The sequence below is a fragment of the Neolamprologus multifasciatus genome, chromosome 8 (assembly GCF_963576455.1).
Source record: "Neolamprologus multifasciatus chromosome 8, fNeoMul1.2, whole genome shotgun sequence".
Taxonomy (NCBI): Eukaryota; Metazoa; Chordata; class Actinopteri; order Cichliformes; family Cichlidae; genus Neolamprologus; species Neolamprologus multifasciatus.
In genome coordinates, this window is record NC_140446.1 from 4,884,323 (window position 1) to 4,907,698 (window position 23,376).

General features: G+C 40.0%; 3 protein-coding genes across 9 annotated transcripts in view; 2 read left to right on the top strand and 1 right to left on the bottom strand.

Annotated features, from left to right (window-relative positions):
- snf8 (SNF8 subunit of ESCRT-II) lies at nucleotides 1-5,061 on the top strand. Of its 2 annotated transcripts, XM_085170278.1 has the most exons (9): nucleotides 2-139; nucleotides 310-381; nucleotides 788-838; nucleotides 1,349-1,487; nucleotides 2,176-2,280; nucleotides 3,523-3,595; nucleotides 3,740-3,881; nucleotides 4,290-4,364; nucleotides 4,573-5,061. In XM_085170278.1, the coding sequence occupies exons 2-9, from the start codon at nucleotides 331-333 to the stop codon at nucleotides 4,708-4,710; spliced, it is 774 nt and encodes a 257-aa protein (XP_085026404.1). In that variant the 5' UTR covers nucleotides 2-139; nucleotides 310-330; the 3' UTR covers nucleotides 4,711-5,061. The 2 variants fall into 2 exon arrangements, with proteins under 2 accessions (XP_085026402.1, XP_085026404.1); XM_085170276.1 differs by having other exon boundaries at nucleotides 1-381.
- Nucleotides 2,523-20,223, bottom strand: calcoco2 (calcium binding and coiled-coil domain 2). Of its 3 annotated transcripts, none has more exons than XM_085170266.1 (15): nucleotides 20,205-20,223; nucleotides 15,774-15,957; nucleotides 15,586-15,688; nucleotides 14,796-14,956; nucleotides 10,036-10,161; nucleotides 9,800-9,925; nucleotides 9,632-9,724; nucleotides 8,924-9,021; nucleotides 8,770-8,839; nucleotides 8,505-8,669; nucleotides 8,234-8,422; nucleotides 7,578-7,715; nucleotides 7,348-7,480; nucleotides 6,994-7,010; nucleotides 2,523-6,483 (listed from the first exon to the last, which is right to left on the bottom strand). In XM_085170266.1, exons 2-15 carry the CDS (start codon nucleotides 15,942-15,944, stop codon nucleotides 6,328-6,330), a joined length of 1,746 nt encoding a protein of 581 aa, XP_085026392.1. In that variant the 5' UTR covers nucleotides 15,945-15,957; nucleotides 20,205-20,223; the 3' UTR covers nucleotides 2,523-6,327. The 3 variants fall into 3 exon arrangements, with proteins under 3 accessions (XP_085026392.1, XP_085026391.1, XP_085026390.1); XM_085170265.1 differs by lacking the exon at nucleotides 20,205-20,223 and adding an exon at nucleotides 16,461-16,568; XM_085170264.1 differs by lacking the exon at nucleotides 20,205-20,223 and adding an exon at nucleotides 16,437-16,545.
- ttll6 (tubulin tyrosine ligase-like family, member 6) overlaps nucleotides 18,605-23,376 on the top strand; it is a 21,915-nt gene continuing 17,143 nt past the window's right edge. For 3 of the 4 annotated variants that reach the window (XM_085170260.1, XM_085170259.1, XM_085170261.1), the window contains exons 1-2: nucleotides 18,605-18,786; nucleotides 20,877-21,028. The gene's annotated coding sequence lies outside the window, so the exon portion shown is untranslated. The remainder of the gene's footprint in view (nucleotides 18,787-20,876; nucleotides 21,029-23,376) is intronic. The other variant, XM_085170258.1, reaches the window with a different exon arrangement.

Here is a 23,376-nt window from a genome sequence, read left to right on the forward strand (position 1 = left end):
CAGTACACTGTTCAGCTGTTTACTTCCTTGTAAACAAAATGGAAGCAGTTGCAATCATTTAGCGTGAAACATCCCAGAAAAAACCCAGACAACTTCACTTTTCAGCCGTTAAAATCGACAGGAGTTACAGATCGGTGATGTAAGAGCTAGATTTATTCTTTGAGGTGAAATCAGGAAGAATTCATGAGCGACAATGCGTTAAATTAGGATTAGTTTAGCTTAGGTTAAGATTTTTACCTTAAAATTGTGCAGAGGAGTCATTTTTGTGCCATAACCTCGTAGTTTCGAGTTTTAACCTTCCTCTTACAGTTTGGGACAGACGTCACCAAAATGCGGAGAGGTGTCGGCGCCGGGGCGATCGCCAAAAAGAAGCTGGCTGAGGTAACGCTGTAACTCAACGCGGTGATTCAAGAGGAGTTAGAGCCTCACATTAGCCATATGTGTATTATCTTTATTCCAGCTGGCAGGAGGTATTTAAAAGCCAACGTGAGCCGCAGATATATATATTTTTTTATCGCCGTGGTTTAATTTTAGCAGAATACACCTGCAAAAGCCATTTACTGCTGCTTCATCATTCAGTAATGATGATACCAGGAATTAGTTTGTAATATGCAGGTTAATGTGGGCAAAGATATCATGAATATCTCTAAACAATGTCAACCTTTATTTAAATGCACTTGGTAAGCAGTTAACCTGTATTTACACACATTAAAACCGCCTACCAATGATGAGTGTAGAAACTGGAGCAACATTTTTCTTGTCTCACTTGTACTTTTTGTTTCTTAAGGCCAAATACAAAGAAAGAGGAACTGTTCTGGCTGAAGATCAGATAGTGCAGGTGAGTTTCTGTCAGTTTTGTCCGCGAAGTGAAACCATTGTCCGTAAATTAAACCATGAATTGTGTGATTATTTGTTTTCACTCTTGTGTTAAATTTAGTATATTTATTTATCTTACTGGATTACTGACACACTCCTTGAATGCAAATTGGTGGCCTCAAATAGCAATAAATGCACTTAGTTTATTCTAGATTGTCGCCTTTTGCTTACTGATGAATCAAAACATATATAATAATAATACTAAATAGTTTCTATTCTTTCCATTGAAAAGTTTTGCTTTGTCTTTTTTTAATTGAATGTTTTTGTTTTAGAGGTTTTGTTTCATTAAAATCAGATGGTATTGTAGTTGGTTCAGATTCTGTGACCTTGTGGTGAGCTATTTTTGAATGTTTCACAGACTAAAAGATATTTTGAATATGAAATTTGCTATCAGTACCAATAAATTATGAAAATAAGTCCCAATTGAAGCCCCAGTTTTACAAGTGAACATTTTTTTTCCCTTTTTTGCTAGATGTCCAAGCAGCTGGAAACGTTCAAGACCCACCTGGAAGAATTTGCCAGCAAACATAAACAAGAGATCCGCAAGAACCCACAGTTCAGGGTCCAGTTTCAGGAAATGTGTGCCACCATCGGCGTTGACCCGCTTGCATGTGAGAATGATTTGGGATATAATCAGCATATGTTTTGGCATATTAGTGGCATTAAAAAAATAAATAAATAAGGGACTGGATGGGGATCCATTCAGAGAATATGGTCAGAACTTTAGAGATCAAATTTGTAAATCTGAATGAAAAAAAAGTGAAGTTCACGATACAAAACTTGGAAAATTGTGTTCTTTTCTACATAGACCCAAATTAATTCACTTTACAAGTTTAATTTGGAAAAAAATCCTGCTGTATGAGAGCAAAGTTATTAGTAAACATGTATCCTTCATGTTTTTTTAATTTGAGGTGTTTCACTTGGTAGACAATCCCCACACACTTCTCTCACAGCCTGTTTCTGCCACTGAGACAAAAACTTTTTTGGCATCCATAAGTCAGAAGTTTGGGTTATTATCTCAAAATGTTAATGTAATAAGGTTATTTTTTCACATGTTTGAGTTAGTAAGTCGAAGTTTTCATATATCAACCTGCAGTGAAAGAACTTGGAGCAGTGGCTGCCTGGTTGTAAACGTAAATATGTTAGTGACGAATCAACTTCGACAAGTAAACTGATCGCAAAGAAGGAAACGATCACAGCTGGAGTTAAAAGTTTTCGGGCTGTTTCAAGTCTGTTTTCTTCTGCTTATCCAAGTGACGTAACCTTTTCTGTGCTGTTTTTATTTTTTGTTTTCCACAGCTGGTAAAGGGTTTTGGTCTGAGATGCTCGGAGTTGGTGACTTCTACTATGAACTCGGTGTGCAGATCATTGAAGTGTGCCTTGCCCTGAAACATAGAAATGGAGGTTTGTATGCAGAGTGGCTGTGAATAGTCCCCCAAAAACTGTTTTTCTCAGCCTCAGTAGAAAACATCATAAGGTCAAGGAAATATCTGAAAGAGAACTTTTAAGGACTGAGAGAATCAGACTGCACTTACACAAGACTCCTTAATTATGTTGGGCCTGCTTTCATAAAGGCTAGTTCAGTGTATCCTCTGCTAAATGCGGTAAATAAGAAACACAGAAGCACCTTTTCCTAGTATTTAGAGTAGGGATGCACCGATACCGATACTGGTATCGGGGCCGATACTGTAAAATGTGTGTGTACTCATACTCGTAAAAGTTAACCGATACCATGAACCGATACTAACTTATTTCATTAGTCAGAGGGTGGCTTGTCATTTCTGTTGTAGTTTTTTAGATTGGCCACTAGGGGGACATCCCAAGACTGGCGGCTCCAGATAAAAAAGAGAAACTGGAGGCTGCTGTAGCTAGGCTAAACAAAATGTCAGCAGTGTGGACCGGAACAGCCAACTTTAACTCAGGTTTTGGAAAAGCGAAGAAAAATGTCAAGAGAAAATCAACGGGCAGTTAAAATAACAGAGGCTCTGACTCATTTTATCGCTCTGGATGACCAGCCAATGCCGGTCGCGGAAAACATAGGATTGCACCGTCTTCTCAGCATACTCGAGCTGAGATATGAAATATGATAAATAAACAGAAGTGTTTATTTATTATTCTGAAAGCTCGAGACAGTGCCAATAGTTCAGTGATATTTTGTTAAATTACAATGTGGAGACTCTGCAATAATTTAACAGAAGTGCTTATTTTTCACTTGAAATTTTTTTGTGGTCATTTTTATTAAGATTTTATTTTTTATCGACAGGGAATAAAATAAAACCTGTCTTCCAATTAATTGTATTTGTGTGTGTGTGTGTGGTAGAAGTATCGGTTTTTGTACTCTGTATCGGCAAGTACTCAGATCCAAGTATCGATATCGTATCGGTTTGAAAAAGTTGGTATCGTTGCATCCCTAATTTAGAGGATTCTTATTACAGCTGCAGATACTTCTGGGTCACTCAGTTAGGACCCTTCCTATTCAACAGTAACCTGCATCTTTATTTACCTGCAGCAGTCTGCTGGCATTAATATCTTAAACATCAGAGGTAACAGTGAATTGCAGAAAATCAAATCATGAACTGAATGCGGTAATTATAACCCAGCTCTGAAATCGCTAAATCAAGTCCCAATGTGCGTGTTTTCTTTCAGGGCTGATTACTCTGGATGAGCTCCATCAGAGAGTACTGAAAGGACGCGGTAAATACGCTCAGGAGGTTAGCCAGTAAGTGTAACCAACCGAACGTGTTGTGTAGTATAGAAACATGTGCTACTGATTAACATAAAATGCCTTAAAGGTGTTTATTTTTGGATTATTTAATGCCTGGACATCAACTTTAAATCACGTGGCTGAATATGTGCTTCCCAGGGACGACTTGGTGAGAGCCATAAAGAAACTGAAGGTGATGGGGAATGGGTTTGGGATGATTCCCGTTGGTGGTTCTTACTTGGTCCAGTCAGTCCCGGCTGAGCTCAACATGGACCACACTGTGGTTCTTCAGCTGGCCGAGGTAAGACGAAGCCAGAGTTCAGCATAAAGCAATCAGCAGCCTTGAAAAATAATCAAGTGCTTGTTTTTACACCATCCTAAGGACTTCTTGTACTTTATCCTCGATCCTGAGGTCTTTATTACATTTTGGTTGTGTAACTTTCATGCCATTACATAATTCTTTTGGACAAACTACTTTGTTGCATAGTCCCATTTTTATTTCCACGAAGGCAGTCTGCCAATCTGATGCAGTAAAATAAACTTCCAGCCTGAATTTTATTTTATTGCCACCATGTATTGAAGGATCACAGCAGGAAGAGGTAACAGGACAATGTTGAGGATTTTCTGTCTGAGATAAGGGCTTTTATTCTGAAAGGTGAGATCCTGGCTGTTTCTGGTGCTCTAATGTCAGTCTTCTTTTTGTTTGCAGCAAAAGGGATACGTCACAGTGAGTGAGATCAAGGACAGTCTAAAATGGGAGAAGGAGCGAGCGTGTCACGTGCTGGTGAGTACACCGCTCACTTTAACTGTGTGAAAGCAGCCAGGATGGAGATTATATATCAAGGTCGAGGTCTGTGAGGAGCAGGGCGCAGCCTGGCCATTGGCTGTTTCTTCATCTTCCTTTAATCCTGCGGTACTTCAAACTGATCTGCTGTTTTCTTTTATTTGGGGCCTAAAAATAACCGTTTCACTCTCCTCTGTCCTTTTCCCAGGATCACCTGCTGAAGGAAGGCCTGGCTTGGCTGGACTCTCAGGCAGCTGGAGAGTCACAGTACTGGCTGCCAGCGCTCTTCTCTGAGCTGACTTCCCGTGACGTCACACCGGAGGAGGCCAATCAGATGACACCTTAAGCTGTGGGAGGCCCCGGTCCTGCAGCTTGAGGCTTGTTGGTAAACAAAATGTGCCCTGTGGGAAGAAGGTGGCTCGTGTGACGGAGTTGGCTGGGTCTCTGGAGCTGGCGTGCAGCATGGACTCCCTCTGAGATCAGTTTTTGGACATGCAGAGGGGAAACTTTCCAAAGAGTGGACTAATATTACCACAGAGTCAGTGAAAGGCAGCTCCAGTCCACGGCAGAAGAATTCGGCTTATACTATCAATGTTTTTGGGTGATTAGAAGAAAGTTCTTCCAAATGTATAAACGAGATATTCTCTGTTTTGTTGCACATTTTTTATTATTCTGCAATAAAATGCACTTACATTTATGACTTGACTCAAACTTGTTACCAATCAGTTTACATGTTCAAATCATCAGAAACCTGGTTAAATAAATGACTTGGTTATAACTGATCATAATTTCCTCTTACAGATAAGTGCAAAGACAAATGAATAACTCTGGATAATATTTAATTTCATAAAGTTTCGTTATTAACCTAAAATGCTCTATTCATCTACTCCAAGGATCATTTAATAAAATCACACATTTTTCTGATGGCTATATTCAAAAGTAAAAACTTTAAAACCGACTTTCAATGTGAGAACCTAAAGACTAAGATGGGATCTTAAACTGCTAGTGGGGTCTTTTTTTTTAAAGATTATATCACAACCTGCTCGTGCTGGAAAATTAAAACGGCTTTTGTTTTGTTTTTTTTGTTTTTAAATCCTCCCCGATGATGTTCAGGTCAGGTAAATTAAGGTTTTATCTATCATCTCTTCAGCAAATATGACAGAGTGGATTCTTTATCTTAACTCTACTTCTTCCATTATACATGACTGATAATCTTTCCTGATTTCAGAAACTTAGGAGAACAAAAACAACATACTCTGATAGCACGATGTTAGGGTGACCACCAATGAGACGGGCTATCTGCAGCAGTGAAGCATCACATTATGATTACTGATTAGAGGACAGTTACAATACAGTTAAAGCCTATAATATTAAGAAACTTGAATTTCCACACAACTTTCCAATTTCTTCGCCAAACCAGTGCCTGTGGAAAAACTTAAGAAAAGTGGGAGGAGAAGTCGACTCAAATTTGTGGTGCGAAACATTACATGTTTTCATGTGGCAGGGGTTCAACATCAGTGTTTATGTGCCTAAATATCTCCCATATTCATAATGTTTAGGATTTATTCACTAACCAGCCTTTAAATTCATGTGAAACCACCACGGGTGTGTCTTTATAATGTGTGTGTGTGTGAATTTTTCAGTGTGCATTCAGAAGTTTGTATGTCCTAAGTAGGTTTTAATGAGGCGTTTGACTGTAGTCTAGTTTGACACTTTGTGTGTTTATACCAGCAGCAGAGCTAAATATCTGTGTGTGTGCACATGTGCCAAAATGTAAGCAGAGAAGTTGTGCCGTCTACTTTTACGTTTTTATATTTAAATGCAATAACATAGGCCGCGAAGGATTATGTAACACAGGCAGGTTTCCAGTGTCTGCAGGCCAACATGTTGAAGCCAAGAAGTTTTAAATGTATAACCACCCATCTCTTAAGACTTATTCAAACCACGCTGCTGCCGCTCTCTCCTAATGGCTGTAGACGTGATCTTCAAACGTGGCCTGGTCCATGTCGTCGCAGATCATCGTGCAGAAGGGGCAGACGCGGTGACACTGCTCGTGCTGATCCAGTTCGTCCTGGGTGATGCCGGGGAAGCTCTCGCGGCAGTGACGACACACCAGCGACTGAAATGGAGACGGCAGCACATCAGGGGTCGTAATGGAATAGCGAGCGGATTAAGTTTTAAATCCGCTTCAAAAATAAACCCCAAACAGCCGAGTCACTCGAGGGAGGGGCGCTTTTCTCATTAATGTGTTTTGGAGGGGGGGGGAGATGCCACGGAAGTCACTCTGTGGCAGCTTTAGTTAAGATATCTGCACCAAGGCTATCAGGAAAAATAAATCCTAAACTAAAATCAATATACTCTGTAAAAAAAAAACAAAAAACAAAAACACTGAGAAAATAAAAATACTGTAAGATACATATTTTTGAAGTATTGACATCAAAGTTGCTGCTCTCTCTCTCTGGTTCTACGGTGAGCTTAAGGGATTTTTTGGCCCATTTGTTTTAATATGTGGGTATTTAAGTTTTATTTTATATAAATTTTATATTTTATAAACAAAAACCACTGTAGGTGCGAAGCTAGACTGAATTAAATATAAAAACTTAAATAAAAAGGAAAGTATTTGACTCACCTCCTCGTCCTCTGGTTCTGCAATGAGACAGAAGAAAAGCAGTGAGCGCCATAAAAGGAGAATTTTTCACCTACACAGTGATACGAATCTTTAAATTAAAGCACGTTACAGGCATGAAATAAGTGCAGTTTGTTTCAGTTGCAGTTCTTAACAGAGTTTCATGATTTCATGCAGGTATGTCCTGTACACATGAAATTTTGAGTGCTTGGAAATGCTCGACAATTAACGGGAAGAACCACACTCCAAGTCGCCCCTCAGTACTTAGAGGGGCTGTAAGATCAAGGTAAAAGTTTGTGTAAATAGCTAAATATACTAAAGTTAGTTAGACAGTACATGTGTGAGACCATTTCCCACCTATGGTTTCATAAATGTGGGTTGAAGCAGGTGGTAGTGCCTCATCATCTGGCTGCAAGTACGAAGGTTCTGCAGGAGTCGTAGGGGGCTCTGTGTAAAGTCTGCGCAGGTCCTGAATGTTTTCTTTGAGAGTCTGGCAAAATAAACAGTTGAGGTGTCAACATTTTTTTTTAAAAAAGTGATTCTGAGTCTGAACATCTACCGAGTAGATCCAGCGTTATTGTGTGTACCTGGTTTTCTCGAGCAAGCTCCTCCTTCTCTTGTGTCAGGAGTGTGATCTGATTGTCTTTCCGATTTATGGTCGACACACTTTCATCTATGGCGATGCTCTTATCTGCCATCGCTTCACTAACTTCAAGGATTTGCAGCTGAAAGATCAAAGAAAACCAAGTTCAATTTTCAGAAACGTCCAACAGGCAAACTGCATGTCAAAAATTTCAAAATGATAATAAACCAGAATTAAAACACCTTAAGTCTAAAGAATTTCCAGCCTGTGTCGAACCCGCTGAGAACTATAATGAGGTCCAGTCCAAAGGTGTCATATAGAGTCGAGTTCAGGGGCTCTTGGGGTTTGATATTTGCACATTTCTCACAAAGTATCAGATCAGCTAAATATTAAAAACAATAAGCTGAATTTTTAGTCTGTACCTTTATATTATATCATGAGTTTAGGCACTTCATTTCATGCACTCTGGACAGTAGCTCAGAGTTCAATATGCACATGATAAATATAGCATCATTTAATTTTCTCAGCATTTCTTCTGTTTTTATTTATTTATATTTATTTTAATGATTATCAGCTGATTTTTCTTGCTTGTTCTAACCCCCCCCCCCCCAAAAAAAAAAACAGATAAGAATTAAATCTTAAAATTTCACATCGATTCACCTCAAATTTGCTGCTCTTCCGTTTTTCCACATCCAATGCTTTGCAGACGTTCTCCAGCTGATCCCGGATTTGTTGCATCTCCGCCTCCAAATACTCATTACGTCTCTTGGCGTTTCTGGTCTCCTCCTTTTCAGCTGCCAGCTTGGCCTGAGTCTCCTGTAGCTGTCTGGTAAGAGTCTGACACTGAAACTAAGGAAGAGACATCTTTAAGCCATGAAATTAGATACTTTTTTAGGAGGTTACGATCCCCTTTTTTTGAACCTGTTCGCACCATTAGGTCATCCGAAGGGCTCTGCTGAGTCTCCTGCACTGAAAGCCTCCTCTGTAAGTCCTGGTTCTCTCTCTGCATTTTGTCCACGTTGTAGGTGAGGCTCTGCAGTCTTTGCAGCTCTGCAGCGAGCCTCTCTTTCTCTTTCCTGCTGCTCTGAAGGTCCACCTGCCAGCATGCAATATATATTTTTGTATTTTTCTGGTTCCAAATAAATGACAACTGAATGGATGAACTCTCAGGCCAGCCCATTTAACTAAAGATTTACCTCGATGAGTTGGATGCCGTCCTTTGCTTTAAACAGCTCCCGTTCACCTTCTCTGACCTTTGCATTCAGCCTAAAACGCACAGACTTGAGCATCAGTAAGCAGAGAAAAAAAACAAGTTCTAAAAGTTTTGGTTTGAAGTAGAAAATGACTCACTTGGAGATCTCCTCACTCTGGGCCTCAATCGCCTCCTTCAGCTTTTCACGCTCGTCTTTCAGCTGGTTGATCTTCTGCACAGCTCGATCGTATTTCTCCTGTAAAAACAAGGAAGAGGTTACTGTAAGATTCAGATCAGGGGGCACAGGAGAAGGGTTCACTTGACATGTGAATGTCAGGCTACATTTCACTGTGTGTTATACTTGTATAACTATGCATGTGACAACTAAAGAACCTTGAAACTGAGACTAAAAATGATGAAAATGGGGAAAAAAGGAAAGATAAAACAACAATTTTACAAAACTATGACTGTGGTATCAAGATTTTTTATATCTGCCATTAGAGTGAAGTGTAGCAGTTTAAAAAAAAAAAAAAGTTTGTTTGCACACATAATTTGCACAAACATGGCTTGCATTGAGCAAACTGGCTCTACAGACTTCTTTATTTACTTTTAATTTAACCGGGAAATCACACTGAGATCATTACTGAGACCTTCTTTACAACTCAAAGCATATTAAAAATGCAACATAAACATCAAATATTACAGCTTATCACTTCAAACGCGATTTTCCTTTCAGCACTTTGGGAGCTGGACAGTGGATTAGTCCACATACAGCCCAGAACCAAACATTGGTGGTGTTCAAAGCTCCCACTAAACAAAGCTCACTTACTTTAGACCGTCTAACAGCGAGACAGGATCCATCTTACCTCGCTCGTTCTCGATGAACTCCGCTCCCTCCTCTCAGTGACGCCGTCCTGCTGTATCTCCATCTGCTTCGTCATCTGGATCACCATCTCCTCCTAACGTCAAACATACGTTTTTACACCGATGTCGAAGTGCTGAATTTAGATGTAAAATGTCAAGCGAGGGCAAACCTTCAAGCTGTCATTTTCTTTCAGCTGCTGCTGCAAAGAGCTTCTGAGGTTTTCAATCTGTTGCTTGGTTTGATCCAGTTCAGTGGCCAGTTCGGCGTTTTCTTTCCCCTTTTGCTCATTCTGCCCCTGTGAGAGAATCAATAACACTGAGTCAGCTTACCAAAGTTCAGCTTACACTTTGCTATTTTCTCTGTTGCACAAGACAAATGACGGAGTGGAAAATAAGATAAGTGGACCTTTAAGCTGGCAGCTTGCTGCTGCTCCCTCAGCAGAGCACTCTTCAAGGTTTCGTTTTCAGCTTTTATCTGATCCAGCTCTTTCTGCATTTCAGCTTTCTCGCGCAAGCTCTGCTCGACTTGGTCCTGGAAAAAGGAAAAGACAAACACGTCAATAAAAAGCTCTGTTTACTTTTCAGACGCTGCAACCTGCTCTCACGTGTTGTTGGAGAGACAAAAGTCAGAAGCAAGCACTGCATTTAACCCTCTGAAGTATTAGAAGTATAATGGCGAGCAAAGACCTCTCAGGGATCACAGATACGTTTTTTTTCCATTCACAGGAGGAAAGCAAGGCAAAAACAATCATCAAAATAAACCGGAAGTGGAATGAAGACGGGGATACAGAGACAAAACAGAGGTGGACAAACTCAAGAAAACCCTTCGAACAGCAGGAAAATGTGTACACATGAAAATATGAACACATGAAAAGGTCTAGGGGATGAGGGGAAGTAACAAAAAGGTTGAAAAGGAGAGAAAGAGGTAAAACGGTTAAATTAAAAGGTTTTATTAACATTCCAACAAAACTCAGAGACGGTCAAGCTGCTATCACCATTAAAAAAAAGAAAAGTAAACACAACAACTCAGTAGTTGGTCAAAACCCTGGAAATTTAAGCAAAACAGAAGGTTAATCATCAAACCCACTCCTCTTCACTGAGCAGGAGTCAAGCAGCACACACACAACTTCATATCCTTCCAAACAATCTTCAAAAACTTAAAACAAAGCCTGATAAATTTTAATCTCCGACTCCTTTTTCAATAACTTAATAAGATCCAATTTCATTTTAATGTTACTGAGACTTTGGACCAGTTGTCTCCTCTCTACCTTAAACTTCCAACACTGCAAAACAACCTGTGCTAAAGTTTCCTCCTCTCCACAATAACCACATTTCCCTGAATTATCGTCTTGATGCATTCTCAATCATCCAGGAAAATAAATCTCCAAAAGTTGATTCTGTTCATAGCGTTTTCTGGGAGAAACGTTTCGTCACTCATCCAAGTGACTTCTTCAGTCTCAGCTGACTGCAGGTTTCCCCAATCTTATAAACAGTACATTTGCATAATGACTGAAACCAGCCCACTGAAGGAACAATGGGCTGTGAGGTCTGTCCAGATGAACAGAATCAACTTTTGGAGGTTCCCTGAATTATGTTTCCCTATCAACAATAGTGTAGAATTCAATCCTGTATGTCCAAATCTCATTCTTGAGACCACCACCACCTCCTCCTCTCGCCTCCTCCGTCCTCTCTCCTTTCTCCTACCCCCCTTAGAATTTTATAGAACCACCTTCCCCTCTTTTCTTCTTTGTTTTTGCCATCTAGCCCTCATTTCTAATTAATACTCTTCATCCGCTTGAACAAAACTCACCGCCAGATCATCTATCCTATGATAAGTGGCTTCCTTTGCCAACGTATCTGCTTCTTCATTCCCCCTCGCCCCATAGTGAGCCGGGACCCATACAAACACTACCAACAGACCCATCATATGTATTCTGAAAAGACTTTGCCGAATCTCTATTAAAATATCTGATCGACCTTCTGAACGACCGCTCTGTAGACTGACCATGGCTGCTCTTGAATCTGAACAAATAATTGTTTTCAATGGCCTCATCTCTTCTGCCCACTGAACCGCTAATAGAATTGCTATCATTTCTCCTGTAAACACAGACAATCATTTATTCTCTTCCCAATTTCTACCATAAAATCCAGAATCACCACTTCTACCCCCACTTGACTAGCTGGATTCGCATCTGTATATACTTGCACATACACATAATACTGTTCAATGTAACCCTGAACTGAATGGGAGTCTAGACCGCCCGCCTATCCTTACTCTTCTTATCCAATAATGCAAAATCTACTACTGCTTCACGAAGTATCCATGGAGGGATTGCAGGCCACGGCACTCGTTGACATATGACTAACTGATCCAAATTAAATTCTCTAGCTCTTCCCCCCCACCACCCATCCAAAGCTCTTTAATTCCCTCCTTCCTTTCTCCCAGCAAGGTTTAAATACTTCTAGTGTAGGGTGATCCTGCCCCTGTAAATTTGCCCAATAATTCAATCTAAGATGTTCTCTCCTCAATCCTAGTGGCATCTCCCCCATCTCCACCTGCAAGGCTACAGTAGGCGTCGTTTTAAATGTCCCTGTACAAAGTCTTAACACCAGAACATCTGATTTCCCAAGAGTAGTGTCTGCTACCGAATTATATGCCACACAACCATAATCTAACATTGACCTCACCAACCCAGTGTATATGGGCCTCAAGGATTCGCTATTCGCTCCCCAATCCCTCCAAACTAAACACCTCAAAATATTTCAAACTTTTTTTTACACTTACCCACCAATTCCTGAATGTGTGCACCCCAAGTTACCCTCCCATCCAACCACAAACCCAGAAACTTAAACTTCCTCACTCTTTCTAATTCCACGCCATATATCTTCACCTAACTTCCTCACTAACCCCTTTCTTTGTAAAAATCATTGTCTTAGTCTTATCAAACTGAAAATTTGAAGCCCCACTTATACGACCACTCTTCAACTTTACCAACTGCTTCCTGCAGCTTCTTTACAATAAATCCTACATTCCTCTCTCTCCTCCATCAAAAAGTGAACATCCCACCCCACGTGCTATATCATTAAACACATCATGAATCATTAGAGAAAATAACAAGGGACTCACTATGCTCCCCTGAGGAGTCCCATTCTCTACAGAAAACCTCTCCTGAATAACTCTGTCATGTGAAGGCTGTGTGCAGGCAGGAAAAGGACCCAAAATCCAGACTCATGGAAACAAAAGGTGAACTTAAATACAGCTTTAATGCTGGACGGCAAAACAGAAAACTGGCTGAACTAGAATACAAAATAAACTAATGCGGCAGGCTGGCAGACAGAACACACAGTACAATATGATGGTAGATCACAGAAACACAGGGCTTAAAGACACAGAGGGGGCACTCAAAAGATGAGACAGGAAAGAAACACAGCTGGGACAAAACAGGGCTGATGAGACAAAGGAAGCAAAACCAGACGCATTAACATGAGATAGGGACTTTCAAAGTAAAACAGGAAACACGGACTTAACTTATAGACAGACTCACAAGCAGGCACTGTAACAGAGACGTGGGGCAGACACAGACACTGACTGGACACAGAACAGAGGGAGTATGGAAACCAAAACCTGAGAACTACATAATCACACACCAAGAAGAACTGGGGAAAAATAGAAATGTAAAACAGAAACCAAAACCTTCACAAAAATAAACTAAGAGGAGAACACAAATAAAGGGTACAAAACTGAAAACACTTTGTCAACGACCCAGGAGCCCTAACACTCTTTCCAATTCTCACTTGTATTTGCGTACCCTTTAAAAAAATCCACCTATACATCCACCCCTAACACCCAATTTATGGATTTTAATTAACAAACCTTCGCTCCACATCATATCATAATCTTTCTCTATATTGAAAAACACTGCCACCACACACACTTTATTTATCTGAGCCCTCCTAATTTCATGCTCCAAACACAATACTGGATCCATAGAACTTCTCCCTCTTCTAAATCCACTTTCATATTTAGATAAATCCTCTACTTTCTACATAATACATTAATCTTTCATTTATCATTCTCTCTATAACTTTACAAATATGTGATGGTAAAGCTATCGGTCTATAATTACCTGACTTGGTTCTGATTTAAGGACTTAAGGCCTTAAGGACCTCTAACTGCTGATGGGAGTCAGCTGTACCAAACGGACGGCACCTAGGCAGGGGTGCGAGAGACCACACCCACTCCAGGACAATGTCAGGAGGAGGCCCTGCTAGTGCCGTAACAGTCATTTTAAAGGCTTTGTTATTAGAATGTATAACTTGTTTTTACCAGCTTAGACAGCAAAGCTTGTAATGCTTTCATTCAGTCTGTGTGCATCATCATAACAAAGCACCTACTGCAGCAGGAAATGCCACAGAACTGGTTTAAATACTTCTCATGCGTTCATACTGCACGTCTGTGGCTGGATTTTGTCAGTGTGACGGCGTTCCAGATGAGTAATTTGTAATTTGAAAGGTGGTGAGTGTACGTGGGCAAAAGGCTTTTTTTCATGGCATTTCTTTTTGAGTCATTAACGTGGCATATGAGGCGTCTTTATTTGCTGTACAGTCACAAAGCTGAGCTCCATATTTTAAGATGGTTTTAAGGTGGTCCTGTTTTTTTTGTCTTGCAGCTTCATTTCTGGATGTCAGAAAACTTCCTACAGCTTAGTTACTCCAAATATAAGTACTTTTAACTTTGTTATTTCCCACAGCAGATGGATTCACAAAGATTTTACATTGGTTGAACCCTCCCATTTATCCAGCCTTTGGAATGGCACTTGTGAACCTCTGAGGCTGTAAACCCTCTTTTATTTGGCCTTACATACCTGACCTGCAGCTTGGAAATTAAAACCAGTCCTTCAACATCAAGCTCCGCCCACCATCTGGGTGCGATCTGTAACTCTCTGAGCTTTGCTTTGACATATACATATCAACAAGGTGACGTTGCCATGCTTTCACCAAGTGAAAAATATTGCAAAAGTTATGCATCTTTTTCCTTGTCGTCATCTGCTGTAATATCCTCTAATCAGAGTCTCGAAGCCTATCTCCAGCTTGTTCAACACCACATCACTCCTCACTACATTACCCTGGCCACCCTGCCGCTTCCTTTATGTTTAAGTCACTTACCTGTGTTGTGATAACCAGGAGGTCGTCGTCCGGGCTGCTCTCCAGGCTTTGCTCCGCAGGGCTTCTGAAACAGAAAGGAGTGCTGGCTCCTCGCACCTGACCGGTGCTGTCGACGTAGCAGAACTGGTAGAACTCGACCTCATCTTTGGGCAGGTAGTAATCTGAAGGAACCGGATAACAAGATCTTGATGTCATGATGAATTAAAAACTCTCACTGCTCTTTGAAACGTTTATTATTTTATTTCTCAATTAATAAAATGATAAAAAATGTAAAAAGATCCATATTACATTTTAAAGTCCCCCAATAAACTGAACACACAAAAAACCCTGAAGATGCCAGAATGATAGATTTGTTTTTACATGTTCTTGTAAAATGGTTTCTGATTGACAAATTTAAAAAAAGTTTCATTATTATGAAAATAAGGCTTTCTAAAAGCTTAGATTTTGGTTATATAACATATTGACTTTCTTGTGTGCAAATTATTGGGTAGTTTCACCTCTTTGAGGCATAAAATATGTGGATACTTTATTGTAAAGCTGAAAAACCAGTGATGGATTGTTTGAACTCTAAGCTTCTGCCCTTTTAACTGGACAAAAAACAAAAAGAAAAATATGAATCTGTGGGTGAAACCTGGATACAATCATATCTGTCTGTGCAGATCATTGTCACAGCAGCTCAGGAAAAACAGATTTAATCCTAAACTGTTTGTATTTAAGACACAACTAGTGTGTACACTACAAACACAGCCAAACACATTCACCTGGAAACAGAAGTGAAAGCATTTCTTACCCTTAAAGAAAGCTTGCCTTGTCACTGTCTGTTCCCCAACTACATCTATACATGGTTCCACCCACACAAAGGTATGATAATCCTTTGTTGTGGTCCACCCCACCTGGAAAAGGGTAGAAAAGCTTAAGAAGGACATTCTTTGATTTAACATTTATAAAAAAGTTGAGGATTTAACTGATCCAGCCCACCTTAAAGATGCCCACCCAGTCCCTGGGGTTGGGCTGGAAGGCCGCATTGAGGGTGTAGCTGCAGGTGACGTGGGTGGACGGTAGGTATGACTGAGGGATGTCGACGAACACCACCTGGGAGAAGGTGCGCGCCGAGTGGTCTGCTACCTCTGTAGCAGTGTTGCTCTCCATGCTGAGATTCAGTCTGCCAGAAAACATAAAGGTCGATGATGAAACATTTCAGGACGCTGACAGATGAGAACAGGTGCAGCAAGCTCTCGGTGTCAGGACAGAAAGCAGCACCGGTGTTACAGGCCTCCTCCTGATGTTGTTGCTTATTTGCTTTTGCGCACTTACCATTGTTCTATTCTTTGACTGCTTACGCACCAAAAACGACCTGAAAATCAACTTTCCTACAACTGAAATGACTTAAATGCTATTTTTAAGACATCCCCCTTGCCAGCCGATGACCTCAAATGTGTTTTATAAACTTTTGAAGGCCGTAAACTCACGATAGATCATTAAAAAAAAAAAGAAGAAGAAATCGAAAGCAAAACAGCCTAAAAGACCGCACCCTGGACTTAACCTACGTCTTCCACGCATACAAGATAAAAACTACAACAGAAACTCTTCTAATAATCCTAAAATCGCAGTCAGATGTTCGGCTAAACACATGAAACTCACATATTTTCTGTCAGTTGTCAGTACCTCGCTCCGACGTCTGCTGCTCAGGGAACTACCAGCTGAGTGCTGCCTTCACATGCTCGTCGGATATTTGTTTTGCCAGCACGTAAACGTTACAATAGTGACGCAGAAGGGGCTTTTTTCGGGCATGTCACGTAAGAGCTGAAAACAATCTTTTAAAACCTCATGCCTGGGGGGGAAACCCAGAACAACTTTTAAAGCTCTTTGCAGATGTCAGATATGAATGATTATATGTTATATTTGTGTAGTCCTGAGAACCTGAATAGTGCTTTAAAAAATAATATTTATTTAAACAATACATTTTAAACATTGTTTTAACCCTTCCCTTCAGTTTTTCATATTTTGTAATTTGTACCTCCTCCAGGCTCTTTCAAATTGGATGCTTTTGCCCTGATTTTAGTCCAGTCCTCGTACTTGATCATTCCTAATTTAGAGGAATGTTTTGTTTATTAAGCCACTTAACACTGACCTATAACTCATTCAAGCTTGAAAGAAGCATGTAGCTGAAGTGATGATGTTGTCTACACATAACAGAAAACTGATGAAAGAACCAATTTTAAACTGTATCTTTAGGCACTTTGTTACCATCGCAGAAACACATAATTTCTTGATATTTCTTTAGTGTAAGCTATGAAAAATACCAAAGATAACACAGTTTAACAGGTGTATAATAGTACTTGTGGTTTTCTGTATGTCCCTTAATTTGAGGAAAGTGGAAAAGTGGAGGGTAAAGGAGACATAGCAGGTCTACACAAAAAAAGATCTGACCTTTCAGTTGATTCATCTACTATTTACCAAATCCTCATCAGAAATGGTCTCAGTGTAAGGATGGCTGTCAAGAAGTCGTGCTTAATAAAGGGAAAGTGGGAAGAAGGGCAGAGGCATGCCAAATTACACCAGAACTGGACTGAAATTCAGTGTTGACAGGTCTGATGAATCCAAACTTGAAATTAATGGACACAACCATTTGTAATACACAGTGGATGCTCTGTCATGGTTTGGCGGTGGTGTTGGGATTTTGTCATCATTGTTGGAATTATGAATGCAAAGAAACAAGGTCAGATTTTGACTCACCATACAATACAATCTGGAAAGCGTCTGATTGGCAACAATTTTATTTTTCAGCATGTCAGTGGTCCCAAACACACAGCCAATGCAGTAAGACCATACAAGGAAAGAAAAAACTCACAGAGTGGAACACCATCACTCATGGACTGGCCTCCATGATTCATGGCGCCCGGACCTCAGCATTATTGAAGCAGTGTGTGATCATTCTGACAGAGAACAGAGCTAAAGGCAGCCAACATCCAAAGAAGAGCGTTGAATGTCCTTCAAGACATCTCGAAAAATATTCCTGAAGACTCCTTAAAGAAATTACAAGAAAGCTGCATAAGTGTGTCAAACTGTATGCGTAAGAATAAAGGTAATATAAAGTCATTTTTCTCTTATATGCCGTATGTATTTTTTTTAATATATATATAATTAAAATTAGTTATTCTTTTATAAGGTTACAAGTTAAGATGAATAAAAACTACGGGCAGAATGCAATAAAATTAAAAATACAAAACTACCGAAACAGTAAGACACAGTATGCACAAAGGCTTGGACCTCTTGTTTCAGATTATCTGTGAAGGCATTCTAATGATGACTGCATCTTGGGAATTGTAGTCCAATTTTAACACTTTGCTTACAACTAGAGATGGAAACACAAGAGGGAGCCAGGCTCTTTTTCTGTAGGTATGACTTTAAAACCTGCAAGACTCCCAACATTTTACTAACTCTTGTCATACTTTTTTAAGAATTCAGTGGGTTTTCTTTTTAGCTTTTGCCACACTGAAATGTCTGTCTTTTACAAAATAACATCTCCTTCAAAATCCTTTTTTGTACATCTTTTTTAAAAAAAACTTTTTTTTTGCTTTGAGTACCTAAAACGATTAGAATTATACCGAAAATCTTCTATCATGTATTGTGACTGAAAACATTTCTCTGAGTGCTGCAATAAAAACAACAACAAAAGAAAGCAAAACAAAGATTCCCAGTATTTCACGCCTGGGATACGTGGTGCGCCTGTTGATGCAGTTTTCCTCATCGGTGAAACAAACAACCAATCAGAGACGAGAACTCTCACACCCCCGACTTGTGATTGGCTAAAAGTCTTAACAGGGTCTTCGTCTTCTCCTCGACTTCATTCATGTTTACATTGTAGGTTATAGGGCTCCTCGGTCCTCCCAGCCCAGACCAAGAGCACGACACGCCAGCAACATTAACAATACGGAAGGCTGCTCGCTTAGTGTTACTCACCGATAACAAGAGGATACCACATCCATCGGTAAATTCACATTTTGTTTCCTTTTTAAAGCTTTTTAAAGCTGACCGAGCTGGGGAGAGGTCGGCGTTCTGTTGCCATAGAAACAACAGGTCGCGTCAAGCTGTGCGGTCAGTTTTCTTTGCTAGACGTTAGCTTGATTTTAAAAGCACAGATAAACTTCTTTTATGTTTTTTTTTTTTACTGCACTGGGAGAAACCCTCGCAACCTATCACTGAAATTCAAATTTAGAAACGTTTTTGCTTAAAAATGGCTTGAGGATGGTTCCGAAAAGAGAAGCTCTGTAAGCCTGTGCCTCCTTTCTGCGTGAGCTTATCTTCACATTTCAAATTAGCACCTCAACACCGTGGGTATCTTAAATGAGAGAATAAACTTGATAACATACAATACTGTACCTTAAAGAAAATCTCTTTGAAGTCTACCAATGCATTTTCTTTTGAATACTTTTTACTTTTGAAAAAAAAAAGTTTGCGCCCTTTGTTTCATGCTAACCTTCAAAAAAATACTTTCTAAACGTTACTGTGCCCGATCCACGCTTCTTCGCTACAAGTATAATCTAGGTGACATTTACTAGTGGCAGTGCAGCATTTAAATGGTAATGGAATCAAAATAGTTACATTTGGTGTAATGAAGCAAAACAAAAATATCTGTATCTGCAAAGAGAAACAAAAAGAAGATAAAGAAGATGCAAAATTAACACAAACGACTAAAATCAAATTATAACTAAAAAAGAAACCACAACAAGATTAGACAACCTAAAAGGAAGTGCAAAATGAACATAAATAGCTGCAAAGAGAACAGGAACTGACTAAAAGTTACAATAAAGAGTTTGGAGTGTACTCGGTCAAAATATATATGTAGTCCTTATCAAAGCCACATTACAAAAGTGCTTTACAAGAGCAGCATACTAAAGCAAGCATTGTGGGGAAACAGCATGTGAAGACTAATCATCTGTATGAAAAATGTACAGAAATTGTTTAGGGAATAAAAGATGTAACTTAGAAAGAAGTGACTGGCTTTTTTGATTTGATTTTCAGATTGTTCCAGAGACTCTTACTCTCATTTAATACATAGGTCAAATCCAGCCCAGTGGATGGGCATTGGTTTTTACTGAATGTTGTGTGGGTTATTGCTAGTTTTGCAGGCCCTTTTACTGACAAACTGAAGTAATATGCTTCTGATAAGGAATCACCCTAAAGCTTTTCATTGTAATAACAGCAGGCTGACTGAATATGGAAAAACTCTTTATCCTTGTTGTATTGTAAATGTATGGACCAGAATTTATGTATATGTATTTCTTTGGTTTTATTGATCCACTAAAATTGGTTCCATGTGGCAAACAAACAAACAAGCAGTTCGACACCCCTGCATTAAACTGTAATTTCCCATGAGGCTCACACACACACATATCAGTTAAATACCTGGAACAGCGTGTGCAGTCACGACTCACACGCTTCAGTCGCTTGAAGCTTAGCAGTAGATCTTTAAAGCATCATAACAAAGGCAGGACATAGATAAGTGAGTGTGGCAGGGAGTAAGATGTCAGCTGATTATTAATTAATGTTGAGTGACTGATTAATCAAGGCGTCTGATCAGTTCCAGCTTGTAGCTTCACCAGATTTTGTGCTACTCTTTCACCTCATCGTTATTGTCCAGGCCCGTTATGTCTAATTAAGACATGTTCAGCAGCAAGGTACAGTGTCGCGTTTCTACTTTTTATTCTTCTTTGCCAAATGTTTGGCCTACATCTTCTCTTCTGTCTTCATGCTCCGGCTGAAGGTGCTTCGTTTCAGCTTGGCCGGGAAGATCGATGTCCAGCCTGTTCACTTACACCACACACTGCTGCAGCTCTTTTCAGCACAGATTTAAATTTAACAAGTCGAGGCGTTGAAAAGCACTTCTCCTATTTCACCGAACAAATGTCAGGGATTATACCTCTCCACTTGCTCCCCACTAAGATCTCTCAATCTTTTCAGGAGGGATTGGGTTTTTTATTTTTTGTCCCCACTGTTTCTAATTAGTCACCAGATCCACTGCTTGAGTCAAACTAAGTAAGTCAATCTGAGCTGATGATACAAATCTGCTTTTTTAAGGCTCCAGAGGTACAGAGATGTGGCTCAGCTGTTTGCTTGTTGAGGAGTGTGGCAGTGTCTTAAGAAGCTCTTGAAGCTGAGATCCCCGATTCAAAGAGGTGTGGACAAAGGGGGAGCAACACCCTCTAATATCGATGACTTCACCAGTGCAGGTAAGTAAGAACTTTATCAAAGGATGATGAGACACTATTGAGCTGTCAGTTTATCAGATACACTGGCATAGAACTGAAAACAGTCAAATGCAACAGGTTTTGAGTGCTAAAAGCCCAAATATTAGTTGTCATTCAACAGAACCACAAACTTCACCTTAGAAATGACAAAAACTCAGCAGATTGTGCCAAGATATGTCCAATCATAATCAGGAAAGGCAAACTGGGGCGGTAGATTGCCACTCTCAAGGCCTCAGGTCTATGTCAGGGTGACGGACAGAATCATATGTCCCTTGGACAATCCTTGTTCCACCACAGTAAGAGCTTGGTTTGGATTAAATAAATCAGACTCATTATTGTGGATGTTGGACTTCACCAGGGCTTCCCTTTTTCAACAATTCAGTTCATAATATTAGGATAGAATAGGTGCAGCCAAAGGTTGGAGGGTCTTGGGGTTTCATACAATGATGTTCTGTTGGTTTCGTAGAGCAACAACCTGCAGCTTGTGCTGGGGTGGTTTATGAATTGGCTGGGATGAGAATTAACACCTCCATGTGCTAACAGGATGGAGTGTCCACTACAGGGCTAGAAGGAGTTTATGCTTCCAGTAGAGGAGTTTAAGTATCTCAGGGTTTCGTTCACAAGCGAGAGGAGATGAGAGCAGGAAGCTGACAGATGGACAGACACATTTGCAGTAATGTAGATAATGTACTGATCTTATGTGATAGAGAAAAGTCAGAATGTGAAAGCAAAGCTGTCGACTTACTGGTCAGTCAAGGTCTGGGTCGACACACGACATAGTGGAGAGATTCTGTCTCTCAGCTGGCCAGGGGATTATTTGGCATCCCCTCAGGAGAGCTGGAGGAGGTGGCTAAGGAGAGGCAGGTCTGGGTGTCTTTGTTCAGTCTGCTGCCCTCATGACCTGGATAAGTGTCAAAGTGTCTGAAAATGGATGGCTGGATGGATGCACACATGAATTATCCTAATACTGCTGAATTAAACTGGGTTAGTTTTAGTTACCGTTCACCACCGAAATCAGTCAAGTGACAGAGTTCCTCTTTGAATCTTTTTGAACTGTCAGCAGTTTGTAGACTTGGATTTATTAGCTTGTGCAAATGATATAGACTTAATTTTGCATTTTTATTAATTGAACTGAATTGAATTTACTTTATTTAAACAACTTGATACAATTGAGAAAGGTTTTTGCAGCCTGGTGCATGTGTATATGTGAAAAAATCCATATGAAGTTGTAATTGTTGTATGTTTTTTTCTATGTATACTTTTTCTCATTTGCATTGCATTACACTAGTGTCAAGTTTTGGACAATACAGTCTATCCCCTCTAAACAATGTGCTTATTGCTGCATAGTTTTAGTAAGTGTTAGCGTGGCATGTCAAAGTTTAGTCCGACATTTAGTCTGATGTTGCATAGTGATAATTACCAGTTAAAGTCTCACTTTACTGGAGCATGCCATTGTTTGCTGAGGATTGGGGGCACAAAGGTGCTACTTATGTACCTGCTGTTGTTGAACACTGAAGGAGAGCCTTGGAGAAATCCTTCACGGGGCTGAAACTGTATCTGGGCTGAGGTCAGTGGGGTGTTTCAAGCCACTGTAAAGCTCACAGTTCAGGGTCAGGATTATCCAGATCATTGGATCCCAGTGCTGTTACCTGGCACCGTAACCTCCCACTGTGTACCTGTGGTGTCCTTCTTTAATACCACCAACCCGCAATATTCTGTCACGATCATTACCAGGAGTTCACTTGAACTCACCTTGACCCTGTAAGACACCAGACAAGAGTCAGAGGCGAACGGCTGAGACGCTGCTGTGACAGTGACTCAGTTTAGGTCAGAATGCAGAAAGATGTTTACAGAAGAACACGTAAATAACCTGAGTTAAGACCTGTACATTGTCTTTGTGTATTTCACACAAAGCCACACTAATAGGATAGAATTATCCACGCTAAATGAATCGTATATTGTATACTGAGGACTAATTATAGTCAACAGAGGTGTGTACTATGAACCAAGTTCAACATAGTAAGGCTTTCTTTTCATTGGCTTTCTTGACAAAAACAAGTCAGAGATAACAGGTTATCAACAGTTTGTACCCCTCCTGACTGTTTCAAAATTGTGATTAAAGTCATAAAAACGACAATCCTTTCGCTATCAGGATGCGTCGGAACGCTCTTCCTTGAAGAGATAAGCTTTTCAGAGTCAGTAACCAAGTTTAAATCACCTCTGATTGTCTGATTTTAGTCTTATATTTTTAATCTTTATGTTTTGTAGGTTTTTTTTAAAAATATATGTGAATTTGACATTTGGCTGTCTGGTTAAGTCTAAACTATCCT

What these genes read in the sequence shown, in the direction of transcription:
- calcoco2 (XM_085170266.1), bottom strand. Translation starts at nt 15,944, where the DNA reads ATGGAGAGCAACACTGCTACAGAGGTAGCAGACCACTCGGCGCGCACC. An exon ending in ACGGCATCCAACTCATCGAG is followed by an intron (nt 8,670 to 8,769) that starts GTAAATCTTTAG and finishes GCATGCTGGCAG; the next exon opens with GTGGACCTTCAGAGCAGCAG. An exon ending in GGAAGAGCAGCAAATTTGAG is followed by an intron (nt 7,716 to 8,233) that starts GTGAATCGATGT and finishes TTGATCTTTCAG; the next exon opens with CTGCAAATCCTTGAAGTTAG.
- snf8 (XM_085170276.1), top strand. Translation starts at nt 331, where the DNA reads ATGCGGAGAGGTGTCGGCGCCGGGGCGATCGCCAAAAAGAAGCTGGCT. An exon ending in CCTGAAACATAGAAATGGAG is followed by an intron (nt 2,281 to 3,522) that starts GTTTGTATGCAG and finishes GTTTTCTTTCAG; the next exon opens with GGCTGATTACTCTGGATGAG. An exon ending in TACGCTCAGGAGGTTAGCCA is followed by an intron (nt 3,596 to 3,739) that starts GTAAGTGTAACC and finishes TGTGCTTCCCAG; the next exon opens with GGACGACTTGGTGAGAGCCA.